Below are 13,380 nucleotides of genomic sequence, written 5' to 3'. Positions count from 1 at the left end.
ACTCTGAGCTCTGGTCTCACCATTGTCAAAGTAAGCAACTGTGGAATTGTCCGAGTAGCCAGGGTTGAAGTTGGCCATCAGAGGGGCCACATACTGAGTAGCTGTGAGCATCCGGTGGATCACATCGCCCATGAAGATGAAGCCTGGGGTGGAGAGAGGTGCAGAGACGTCACTAGAGATGACCCAGAGGGGCTGCTTTCCCGGGTATTTCCCACATGGATTAATAAAGAGCCCTGAGTGCAGGAAGGAGCAGTGCAGACGAAGCTGAAATGAGCTTCAGACCTCTGCCCCCACCCCCGTCTCTAGTCCTGGTGGGCTCTGAGCCTGCAGCAAAAGGGCCCCAGGTCAGAGAAGGGCACAGAGTGTAGGGTAAAGGGAATGGGCAGAAAGAGGACGTAACCCCCACCTCTCCTCATCTCAGTCCCTGGGGAGCTGCCCAGGAATCAAATCATGTCAACAGGGAGCTGTTTAGGGACCCTGGTCCCAGGAACCCAGGCTCTCAGTGCTGTCTCCCTCTCATTCACTGACTCAGAAACACAGGGACCACAGGACCATCTACACTGGCCCGTGCTGGCCCGGGGGGGAGACACATACACACACACACACACACACATACACATACACACACACACAGTGTCTATATTCATTTGTTTTTGTGTGCCATCGAGTTGATTATGACTCATAAAAAATGTGTGCCATTGAGTTGATTATGACTCATAGCGACCCTATATGACAGAGGGTTTTTTAGGCTACAAATCTTTACAGGAGCAGATCGCCAGGTCTTCTCTCCTGTGGAGTAGCTGGTTGGTTCAAACCTTTCAGTTAGCAGCCAAGCACTTAACCATTATGTCACCAGGGCTCCTAACTACATATCTCTATCTCTATATCTAATCTTTCTCCCTAAAGAGCAAGTCAGCCAATGTGTGCAAGGTGGTCCAAGGCCTTCACTGACTTCCCCCCCAACAGAGAATAGGGCTCCCAAGAGAGCAATGTGGGTCTCTCCCCCACCCCAACCACACAATCCCATCTCCCATGAACCCCGCAGGGAGGCCTCCAGGTTCTGGCTGAGATCTCCAAATCCTCCCCTGGCTCCACTAACATGGTCTTACCTCCGGTTGCTATAGTGATCTGCCGCAGAGGATGTCCGTAGAAAGGGAAATCAAAGGACAAGACCACTCTCTGCAGAGGATGGGAGAGAGTCAGCATGGGCTGAGGTCAAGGCCAAGGGGCTGGGAACCCACACTACTTCATGCTTGTCTGGACAGGGTGAGGGACAGGCATTCCTAGGACAGACTCCCAGGACCACAGGTGGACACCCCAGCTCTGGTCAAGCCCCCTGGGTTCCCCTGGAAGCCACCTCCTAGACCCCAGCCTGCAGGTGTGCCCATTGACCAGACAGTGGGCTGGCCCCCAGCCTCCCAGCCCAGGGCAGCGCTGCCGGGACCAGGGCACTCACCGAAGCCTGCCGGTGGGTGCTGGAGAGGATTCTGTGGACCTTCACTTGGCTTTGGTTGGCCTCGGTCACGTCCACCCACAGCTCCCGGCTGCGGGGCTCACCAGCACCGTACAGGCGGGACACGTAGTAGCTGTGGTTGTCCTCCTGCCGCCACGCAAGACAGAGCCCACGGGAGGCATGAGGAGTCAGTCGGCTGGCCAGGAACCATCCTTCTGCCCACCTCACTCAGACTTCTCGATGAGGGAAGCCACCACTTTTCAGGTGCTGGGGCTGTGCCCAGATGGCTGGTTTAGGGCTAGAAGTCCCTGGGCTCCCTTGGCCCCAGACAGCTCAGTCAGGCTCTGAGAGCTCTGGCCCCAGGCAAATCCACACAGGCTATACCTAAACTCAGCCCTATCACTTCCAGACAAGAGGAAGCTTATCTTGCAGCCCCTGAGGCCCTTTAGAGCCCATCCAAGGCAGAGCTTGGCTTGGGGTAAAGGAGAAACAGACAGACAGTCCCAAACAGAACCCTCCACTTTGGGGAACTCCCAGATTGGGGGGGATGCCCAGTCCCTGTCCTTGGGAAGCACCCTGTTTAAGGGAAAAGAAAAACTAGACCTTAGAAGCAATCAGTCTAAAGGAGGAGACATATCTTCAATCTTGGGGAGTTGCTAGTCTGATGGGAGAGATGGGACTTACACAAACAGAAAATGTAGATACAGACACTCAAGCAAAGAGATAATACAGGGCCCGTACTTATGGTTCCCCAAGGGTGGAAAAAGGGAAGAGAAAAAGCACAGACTTCTTTTTTTTTATTTTATGCGTTAAGTGAAAGTTTACAAATCAAGTCAGTCTCTCATACAAAACCTTACATACACCTTGCTATATACTCCTAGTTGCTCTCCCACTAAAGAGACAGCACACTCCTTCTCTCCACCCTGCATTTCCATGTCCATTCAGCCAGCTTCTGTCCTCCTCGGCCTTCACATCTCCCCTCCAGACAGGAGCTGCCCATATAGTCTCATGTGTCTACTTGAGCCAAGAAGCTCATTCCTCCCTCACCAGTATCATTTTCTGTCCTATAGTGCAGTCCAATCCCTGTCTGAAGAGTTGGCTTTGGGAATGGTGCCTGTCTTGGGCTAACAGAAGGTCCCCTCCGGGGTCCCTGCAGTCTCAGTCAGGCCATTAAGTCTGGTCTTTTTATGAGAATTTGAGATCTGCATCCCACTGCACTCCTGCTCCTTCAGGGATTCTCTGTTGTGTTCCCTGTCACGGCAGTCATCGGTTGTAGCTGGGCACACAGACTTCTTCAAGATATAATTTTGAAGCCCTAGTGTGTGCCTTAACTCTTTAGTTACTATTGGTTTAACAGTATACCAGTCACTTTTTATGCCTCTGTACCACGTAGGTTGTGCATTATTCTGGTTCTAACGCATTTAGGGTCAAAATGGGTCCCTTCTGAAATTCGTGAAGCTCAGCAGACCTGAGCTGGAACCTCACTGTTGTGTAGGCTGAGCTTTCCATTAAGTGATGCTTCTTGAATGTGTTAGTTTTATAAGCATTTTTTCCTTTATTTCTGTGAGATAAGGCTTGCAAGCATAATTATGGCTTTCCTGTGTGATAGTTAGGGAGCCCTGATGAGTTTGTTTTGGTTTTTCTGTGTCATATTTGGAAAACCAGAGGTTCCCCATGTAACCTAATGGAAAGTCACCCACAATAAATTCTCCATTTCATTCTTACTGGTATATTGTCATACCACAGATAAGTGGCACCAGAGTGCCACTCACCCTATTGGTGGCTTGCATTACCAGATCATATTTCTCAAAATCCATATTACCAACCAAAAATTTAAACACACTCAATTAGCAAGCATGCATTCCAATACTGAAAACACAGAAAATTAAAAAGCCCAAAGTCCATTAAACAGAGAAAAGTCAGCCACTTTAACAAATGGTGCTGGGAAAACTGGATGTCCATCTGTTAAAAAATGAAACAGGACCCATCCCTCACACAATACATAAAAATTAATTCAAAATGGATCCAAAACCTAAATATAAAACTTAAAACTATAAAGGTCAAGGAAGAAAAGAATAGGGACAATGCTAGGGGCCCTAATATATGGCATAAATAGGATACAAACCGTAACTAACAATGCAGAAGCACCAGAAGATAAACTAGACAACTGGGAGCTCTAAAAAATTAAACACTTATGCTCATCAAAAGGCATCACTGAAAAAGTAAAAAGAGAACCTACAGACTGGGAAAAAAAGTTTTGACTATGACATATCCAACAAAGGTCTAATCTCTAAAATCTACAAGATACTGCAACATTTCAACAACAAAAAGACAAATAGTCCAATTACAAATGGGCAAAACATACGAACAGACACTTCACCAAAGAAGACATTCAGGCAGCTAACAGACACATGAGGAAATGGTCACAATCATTAGCCATTAGAGAAATGCTAATCAAAACTACATTGAGATACCATCTCACCCCAACATTACTGGCACTAATTAAAAAAAGAGAAAATAACAAATGTTGGAGAGGTTTCAGGAAGATTGGAACTCTTACGCACTGCTGGTGAGAAGGTAAAATGGTCCAACCACTATAGAAAACAATATGGCACTTCCTTAAAAAGCCAGAAATAGAAATACCATATGATCCAGCAGTCCCACTCCTAGGAATATATCCTAGAGAAATAAGAGCCATCACACAAATAGACATATGCACACCCATGTTCACTGCAGCATTATTCACAATAGCAAAAAGATGGAAACAACCTAAGTGCCCATCAACAGAAGAATGGATAAACAAATTATGATACATACATGCAATGGAATACTACACAATGATAAACAAGGATGATGAATCTGTGAAATGTCTCACAACATGGATGAATCCGGAGGGCATTATGCTGAGTGAAATGTCAATCACAAAAGGACAAATACTATATGAGACCACTATTACAAAAACTCATGAAAAAGTTTACACACAGAAAGAAACAATCTTTGATGGTTATGAGGGAGGAGAGTGTTGGGGAGGGGAAACCATTAATTGCATAGCAGATAAATGGTAACTTTGATTAAGGGAAAGACAACTCACAATATAGGGGAAGTCAGCACAACTTGACCAAGGCAAAGTCATAGAAGCTTCCTAGACACATCCAAAAACTTTTAGGGACTGAGTTACTGGAGCTGAGGGCTGGGGACCATGGTCGCAGGGATCATCTAGGTCAACTGGCACAACACAGTTCATAAAGAAAATGTTCTATATCCAACTTTGGTGAGTAGCGTCTGGGGTCTTAAAAGCTTGAGAATAGCCATCTAAGATACATCTACTGGCCCCATCCTGTCCAGAGCAAAGGAGAATGAAGAAAACCAAAGACACAAGGGAAAGATCAGTCCAAAGGACTAGTGGACCACAAGTACCTCAGCCTCCACCAGCCCGAGCCCAGAAGAACTAGATGGTGTCCAGCTGTGACAGGGATCACAATAGAGGGTCCTGGACAGAGTGGGAGAAAAATGTAGAACAAATTGACACACACACACAAAAAGAGCAGACTTACTGGTTTGACAGAGACTGGGAGAACCCCTGACACTATGGCCCCTATACACACTTTCAACTCAGAACTGAAGCCACTCCTGAAGTTCACCCTTCAGCCAAAGATTAGACCGGTCTATAAAACAACAATAACACACGTGAGGAACATGCTTTTTAGTTCTGTCATTTATACAAGACCAAAAGGGCAACACCTGCATAAAAACAATGACAAGAAGGCAGGAAGGTACAGGGAAAATGGACGAATGTAAACTGGGAATTGGGGCGTGGAATGGGAGAGTGTTGACACATCTCAGGGATTGCAACCAATGTCACAAAACAATGTGTGTATAAGTTGTTAAATGAAAAACTAATTTACTCCATAAAGTTTCACCTAAAGCACACCACGCACTGCCGTCGAGTCGGTTTTGACTCGCCTAAAGCACACACACACAAAAATTAGTAATGAAAAGGACCCATGGTGGTGCAATGGTTAGGTGCTTGCCTGCTAACTGAAAGATTGGTGGTTCGAACCCACCAGCCGCTCCACAGGAGAAAAGACCTGATGATCTTCTCCCTTAAAGACTATAGTAGCCTAGGAAACCCTATAGGGCAGTTTTACTCTGTCACATGGAGTCACTAGGGGTTTGAATCGACTCTACACCACCTAATAACACAACAACTGTGTGCCTGAGGTCAATGGTGGTTCAGTGGCAGAATTCTCATCCTCCGTGTAGAAAGAAGATTGGCAGAAGCCCTGGTGGTGCAGTGGTTAAGAGCTTGGCTGCTAACAAAAAGGTCGGCGGTTCAAATCCACCCGCTGCTCCTTGAAAACTCTATGGGGCAGTTCTACTCTGTCCTATAGGGAGGCTATGAGTTGGAATCAACTCAATGGCAATGGGTTTTACGTAGAAGATCATGGTGACCCAATGTGTTGTAGAATAGAACTGCTCCATAAGATTTTCTTGGCTGTAATATTTACAGAAACAGATTGCCAGGCCTTTCTTCCATGGCACTGCTGGGTAGGTTCCTACTGCCGACTCATAGCGACCCTATAGGACAGAATAGAAGTGTCCCATCGGTTTCCAAGGAGTGGCTGGTGGATTCAAACTGCCGACCTTTTGGTTAACAGCTGAGCTCTTAACCACTGCACCACCAGGATTCCTTTAGGTTAGTAGTTGAGCACAAACCATTTGTGCCGTCCAGTTGCCACGAGTCAGAATTGGCTCGATGACAACAGGTTTGGTTTGGTTTATGCAGGAGATCCGAATTTGACTCCTGGCCAATGCACCACAAGTATAGCCACCATCCATCTGTCAGTGGAGGCTTGGGTGTTGCTATGATGCTGAACAGGCTTCAGGGGAGCTTCCAGGCTAAGACTAGGAAGAAAGGCTTGGCAATCGACTTCCAAAAATCAGCCAGTGAAAACCTTATGGATCACAACAGTCTGATCTCCTTGTGCATGGGGTCCCCATGAGTCGCTGACTCAAAGGCAGCTAACGACAACTGTGTGCCTGATGCAAAGCTCAGCCTTGGGGATATAATAAAGAACAAGCCAGAACACAGTGGGCTGGCAGTGAATTCCATAAAGTCTCTCTGGTGGAGAAGCATTTGGGGCCAGGATTTAAAAGAGACTGGGGGAATTGTTAGCCAAAAAGGTGGAAGAGCTACTGGAGGGGGAATGCCCACATTTCCTGGAATGTCAGAGCCAGAGCCCACTCTCAGGTGCCAGCCACAGGAGGGCAGGAGGCAGGGGCAGCAGGCTCCTTTGGCCACTGCTGTGCAGAGTTGGGGCTGCTGACCCATGAGAAGCTCTGGGCTTCATGGGTCATTAGTCAGGCCTGGCGGCAGCAGATGCAGACACAGCACAGCAGAAAATGTTCTCCCTGCCAAGCTGCCAGCTGTCCAGCCAGCCCTTGCGCTGGGCCCAGCATGAGCCGGGATGGAGGGTTCCTGCCCTCCCCACCAGCCAGGAGGCAGACTCTGCTGTGACAAGTGACACACATTAGGGACCTGGGGTTGGAGCAGGGCTGGAGGGAAATGGGCTAAGAAACTGGGGGAGGAGTTACTCCCACCGTTACTGCCTCAACCTCCACCTTCCTGCCTCCAGACTGCTTGCCCCTCTATAATCCATCCTCTGCACAGCACTGGCAAACAAATCTGAAACACGTGTGTGGTCACATCACTCTGTTGACAAGCCATCCGTGGCTCCCCATTGCTCTCAGGACAAAACCCAAACCTCTGAGCCTGGGGTGCAATGTCCCATCATGAGCCACCCCCACAGTCCCTCTATTTTCACTTCTTGCCCCTCCTCTCAATCCGCTGTGCATCCTGTGCACCCACCCGCCAGACTGTGCCCCTGCCCATCCCCAGAACACCATCCATCACTCATGCCTTTGCATATGCCGGTCCTCCTGCAAGGAGCCCTGGTGGTGCAGCGGGTAAGCGCTCGTCTGCTAACTGAAAGGTGGTGGTCCACCAGCCGCTCCATTGGAGAAAGATGTGGCAGTCTGCTTCCATAAAGATTACAGCCCTGGGAACCCTGTGGGGAAGGTCTACTCCATCCTAAAGGGTTGCTATGAGTTGGAATCGACTTGATGGCAATGGGTTTTTTGGTCCTCCTGCCTGGAATGATCTTCCTTGCCTTCTCCACCTACTCCTTCTAGGCTCAGCTTAAATACCACCTTCTTATTGACCTTCTGCTCCTCCTTGCAGATGGCCCCCACCACTTGTGCTCATGTATGCTCACAGACAAGCTAGTCATGAGCGTCACATGGGCCCCACCCTTGTTGGATTTCTGGTTCTACTTATGAAGGGAGCCACCCTGAAGCCACTGCCCCTGGGGGGAGGGCAAGCACTCATCCCAAGGGTGCTGCCACCTATTGCTGATATAGCCACCAGCCCTCCAAGTGGATGCACTGCCCTCCAGCTCTGTCCCCAGGCACCAAAGTAGCAGAGCTTGTCCCAGAGCTCACAGCCTCTCTCGGGAAAGCAGCTCCTCAGCTTCTGCCTCTCACCCCCTCACTCCAGGCGCTACATCTTTTCCTCCTTGATCTCCATTGTTCCTATCTCCACTTATCTCTGCTAGAGACATCTACCACACACACACAGACACAAAAAAAAACCCACCTGCCAAGGAACAGGAAACCCTGGTGGCATAGTGGTTAAGAGCTACGGAGACTATCCACAAGGTTGGCAGTTCGAATCCACTAGGTGCTCCTTGGAAACCCTATGGGGCAGTTCCACTCTGTCCTCTCGGGTCGCTATGAGTTGGAATTGACTCGACAGGAATGGGTTCGTTTTGGTTGCCAAGAAACAAAACTCTGTGCATACAAATCATACAAAGAGAGGCCCACAAAGACCCCCAGAAGAGTCTGATGTTCCCAGCCTGCTTCCTGGGATTCACATGGATTCACCTTGAAGCAAAAAGCATAGAGAGTCCTGAACAAACACAGTACATCTGACATTCTGCAGGACCCCAACTCTGAAGCCACTTTAGGCTCAGCTGGGACTGCCTGCCACAGCCACTGCTAAAGAGTTATCTTTTTTTTTTTTTGCCAGTTCAAACAAAAGAGTGTTTTATTAAAGGGCATCAGTGTCTTAATTTCTTAGCGCTGCTATAACAGAAATACCTCAAGTGGGTGGCTTTAATAAACAGAAATTTATTTTCTCGCAGCCTAGGAGGCTAGAAGTCTGAGTTCAGGGCACCAGCTCTAGGGGCAGGCTCTCCCTGTCTGCTCTGGAGAAAAATCCATGTCTCAGCTTCTCTAGCTTTCTTCTCGGTGTTCCTTGGTGATCTCCACGCGGCAGGTATCTTCCCCTCCGTTCGTGCTTGCTTGCTTGCTTACTTCTTTGTGCCGAATTAGCTCTTTTTGTATCTCAAAAGTGTGTAGGTTTAAAACACACCTTACACTGATCATTGTCTCATTAACATAACAAAGAAAACCCTATTCCCAGATGTGATTACATTCACAGGTATAGGGGTTAGGATTCCAACACATATTTTGGGGGGGGACACAATTAAATCCATAACAATCAGTTAGCCTAAACATTTTGTCTGAAGAAAGGAAACGAGGTTTAGATGCTATTTAGCGTGTCTTTTTAAAGAGAGTACGTGCTAAGCTGGAGGACTTGAACAAATCAATGACCACAAAGCATAGTTAGCTGAAAGCCTGCTAGTCTTCTGCCTGTTTTATTGCTTCCACCACATGTTCCGGTGACCAGAAGGGGATCGTGTTATCAAACCTAGCAGGACAGCAGCGGAAGGTGGACAGGTGCTCTCAGGTATGGCTGAGATCCACTGAAGACAGCTTGGAACTGGAGCGTGCCTGTGTTTAAAGCAGCAGCTTGGAGGCTCAGGGGAGGGTCTGGTGTCAGTCCTGCTTCCTGGGACTCACATTGTGAGAGGTTTCGCCAAACCAACCATCTGACTCGAGGGCCCTGAACAGACGCCATTCTTCGCGGTTGTGGAGCCTGAGCAGATGCTGACATGTCTCTTCCTGCCCCTGCCTCACCTAAGAAGCCATCTATTGAGCCATGTGCCTCAACGCTGACATTTGGGAGGTTCTTGGACAGAATCCTCTCATTCTTAGAGTTCCCCAAGGAGCCCTCCAATGGCACCTCTTAACTGACCCACAGTTTTCATCTATTCTGACTCAAGAAGTCAGAAATTAAAGGAACTGCTGCCTCTACCTCCAAGGCAGAGAATCTTTCCAATGAGTTCGCATATGCGAAGGAAAGCAAGGACCTCTACATGCCAAGGAGAGTGAGGGCGTCCACACCTGAGGACCCCCTGTTCATGCCAGGCAGGGCAGGGCGGAGGTTCTATTTTAGGCCTCAAAAGTGCCAAGTGCAGCTGGCCTGCCAAGGGGGAAGCATCATGCAGAATCTGCCACAAGCCTCAAACAGACCCCAAAAAACCACCTCTTCTGGCCCAGGGTGGCTTTGGTTATGCCCAGGAGAGTGAAGCCAGGTGCTCCATCTATTCAGAGCACTTGCCCAGGGAGGCTACATGGGGACGGGTGCAGCCTAGAGAGGTGGAGGGCAACTTGGAGAGGAGGTCACCTCCGGGCAGAACCATGGACCGATCAATTCATGGAGGGAACACCCACGAGATTGAGAGGAAGAAGAAGCGAAGCCGGCATTTGCAGAGCTCCAACTGCCATGGGCGAGGCATTCCATATTCATCTCTGCATGATAGCCCTGGGGGTCAGTACTAATATAAGCCCCATTTTATAAGTGAGGAAACTGAGGCCCAAGCGCATGTGACTATAAGTGGTAAGGCTGTGACAAGAACCAGGTTAGTCACACTCAAAGACAGTGACTTTCCCTCACTGTCTCTCAGGTCCTTAATCAACTGCCCACTTGGCAGTCATTGGTTAAAGTCCCTTCCCCAGAGCCCCTCACATTGAAAGGGTTGTGGCACATTCTTCATGGAGGATGAGGCTCAGGGACTGTGTCAGGTTCATCTCCTCACCCCTGGTGCCTACCTAGGGGAGGCTTTGGGCCCTGGTACACTGTGGGTGTTTGGAATGAATGAAGTTGAATCACAAGGATTCCTCAGCTGATGGTGCTGGAGGCTGTGCTGAAAATGTGAAGTGTGGCCCTGACAAGAACATGCTTCCCCATCACTGGTAGCAGGTGACACGAAAGTCAGTTATGAAGGAATCTGCTGTCTCCTCGGGGACTCCACGTCCATGACAGCATTCGTATAGTGAGAATATTCTAGACACAGGAAGATGTTTCCAGATCCCACACGCTCTTCTCTGAGCTGATAAAGGGGATGCTTTCAGGTGCAAGTAAGAGAAACTGTGGCCCAACCCAGCTTAAATACGGAGAAAATTTATTACATCAAATGACTGAGAGGCAGCAGGTGCAGAATGCCGATGACTCTGATGTTACCAAGGCATCGTCCTAATTCTGACTGCCCCATGGTCCAAAGATGGCTGCCTGTAGCAACCGAGACAACATGCTACCTACTCAGGTTCAAAAAAAAAACCTCCAACCAAGCGTGGAATATATGACCTTCCCTTCAGTCTGATTGGGACATCTGAATCACCCCTGGACTATCAGAAGGGACAGGCATGCCCAATTGGCTTAAATCAATCATATCCCACACTACTACCAAGGGTTACAGTTCAGTTAAGAAGGGCAAATGGAAGTTGAGTGGACAAAAGCCAGTGTTCATGACAGGAGGGTTGATTGGGAATGTGGCTGAATAATCACCAAGAACCAATTCTTAAAAAAAAAAATTAAAAAAAGAACAAGCTCTTTAAGTCTCTCTCCTCTGTTCTGTACAGCATGGGCTTCATTATAAGGCTGGTTCACCTTCTCGTCACAAGATGGCTGACAGCAGCAACTGACCCTGTGCATCCAGGTATACGGACAGCAGGAGAGGGAAATAACACAACAACCCAACCATTGACTGAATGTATTTCCTTTCAGGATGACTGGTCCGACCTGCATCATGGCTCATCTCAGGACTAATTTATTGCCAGGGGAACACCAGGCAATCAAACATTATCTAGGGGATGGGGTTACCATGGGGTCAACTTCCAAAATCCCATTCCTGTTGTACCAGGGGGTTAGGCGAAATGTATGTTGGGGAGTCGACCACAATGTCCAAAGCTGAGTAATGGCTTGACTGTCTGGCCAATATCCTTCAATCTATCCACATGCCCAGCCAACCAAAACCCACTGCCGTCAAGTCAATTTCGACTCATAGCAAGCCTATAGAACTGCTCTGTAGGGTTTCCAAGGCCGTAAATCTTTACAGAAGCAGACTGCCACATCTTTCTCCATCAGAGTGGCTAATGGATTCAAACTGACAACTTTTTGGTTACCAGCCAAACGCTTAACCACTGTGCCACTAGGGCTCCTTTTCCACATGCCCAGGGAGTCACAATTCTGCCAACTACTCAAGCCTTGTGGAATAAAAAGGAAGAGCCCCCACATGGGGTGGGGGTCATCTATTGCCTATATCAATTGTCTCTGCCTGGTTCTTTGTGGTGGAGCCCTGGTGGTATAGTAGTTAAGAGCTACAGCAAGCTATGGCTGCTAACTAAAAGGTCAGTAGTTTGAATTCACCAGCTGCTCCTTGGAAACTAGGGAACAGTTCTACCCTGTCCTATAGGGTCACTATGGGTCAGAATCGACTTGAGGGCAACGGGTTTTTTTGGTTAGTTTTTTGTGAAACCAGACCTTACCCAAATTCCTCACAGCAGAGCATCAGTGATGCAATTAAAAATGTCCCTATCCATTTAGGTGTTTCTGGAACCAGCCTCTCAGTCTGGAATTTCTGATGCTCCTGGAATACCAGCATTACACAGAACCCTGCCTATGAAAATTCCGGACATGGCATCATATTCAGAATGAAGTCCTTGTACCAGACATGTTTTAAGATGCCCCATCCTCTAATCCAGGGACCTCTGCCGCCCACCCACAGGCTCTGCTGAGTAATGACAACCTTTCAGTCTGTCCCATATGACCCTGTCCTTCCTCAGCCAGGATGACTGGACATAGGTAGTCACCTGATACAAAGGCAGCCAATCTATTGGAAGGCCACAACCTATAGCTGGTACAGCCTGAGCCAATCACATTCCTTTCTTGGGAAGGTGGTATTGGGAAACAGAGAAACTGGTGGCAGGAGAGCTGTGAGGCGCTGAGCTGAAATGTCTTGGAGGCTCAGGGGCTGAAGCCACCACCTTTATTAGTCGTTACGAGGGGTGGGAGAAAGCAGGAAAGGGGGAGTTTTTGCTTAGGGGGCATTGAGTTTATGTTAATGGTGGTAGAATGATTTGGAAAAGGATATCAAGACTGGTTGCACAACTAGAAGGATGTACTCAGCGTTCTAATTGTACACGTGGAAATTGATGAGATGGTGTATGTTTTGTTATGCATATTTTTCCCACAATGAAATTAAAAAAATTTTTTTTTATTGTACTTTAGATGAAGATTTACAGAGCAAGCGTGTTTCTCATTAAACAGTAAAATAAAAAATTAAAGGATTTAGTGCCTGGCAATGAACCTGACAGGAATTCCCATGATTCACAACCCATCACCACACGACACCTGCCGTCTGTGGAGAAGTCCTATGACCCCTATGACTCCAGGCTCTGTGGACTGGAGGCTAGAAGTCTCAGCTGGAAGATGTAACTGGGAGACCTGACATTGCTGAGCATCAGGGAGCAAGCGTAGCACAAACCAGACCACTTGGCAAGTCCACTGAAGGGAGCCACTTTTCCTTGAGATGCCTGTGAGAACCCTTAGTCAATAACCCACATTCGTTTTGAGGAGCAGCATGATGTGGAGTAGTGGTTTTTAAACATTTTTCGCCATGAAATCCTATCTGCTAAATAATCTTCCATGAAAGCTCAGTACATAAATCTTATCAAAGCAAAGT

General features: G+C 48.0%; 1 protein-coding gene across 1 annotated transcript in view; it reads right to left on the bottom strand.

Moving 5' to 3' along the window:
* PLXDC1 (plexin domain containing 1) overlaps positions 1 to 13,380 on the bottom strand; it is a 66,488-nt gene that overhangs the window by 31,117 nt on the left and 21,991 nt on the right. The window contains exons 3-5 of the mRNA XM_003414684.3: positions 1,457 to 1,600; positions 1,110 to 1,179; positions 21 to 143 (exon numbers count right to left, since the gene is read on the bottom strand). Of these exons, the coding sequence (XP_003414732.1) occupies positions 21 to 143; positions 1,110 to 1,179; positions 1,457 to 1,600 (337 nt within the window). The remainder of the gene's footprint in view (positions 1 to 20; positions 144 to 1,109; positions 1,180 to 1,456; positions 1,601 to 13,380) is intronic.

Source organism: Loxodonta africana, chromosome 18 (genome assembly GCF_030014295.1).
Source record: "Loxodonta africana isolate mLoxAfr1 chromosome 18, mLoxAfr1.hap2, whole genome shotgun sequence".
NCBI lineage: Eukaryota > Metazoa > Chordata > Mammalia > Proboscidea > Elephantidae > Loxodonta > Loxodonta africana.
This window is presented reverse-complemented; position numbering and strand designations above follow the sequence as displayed.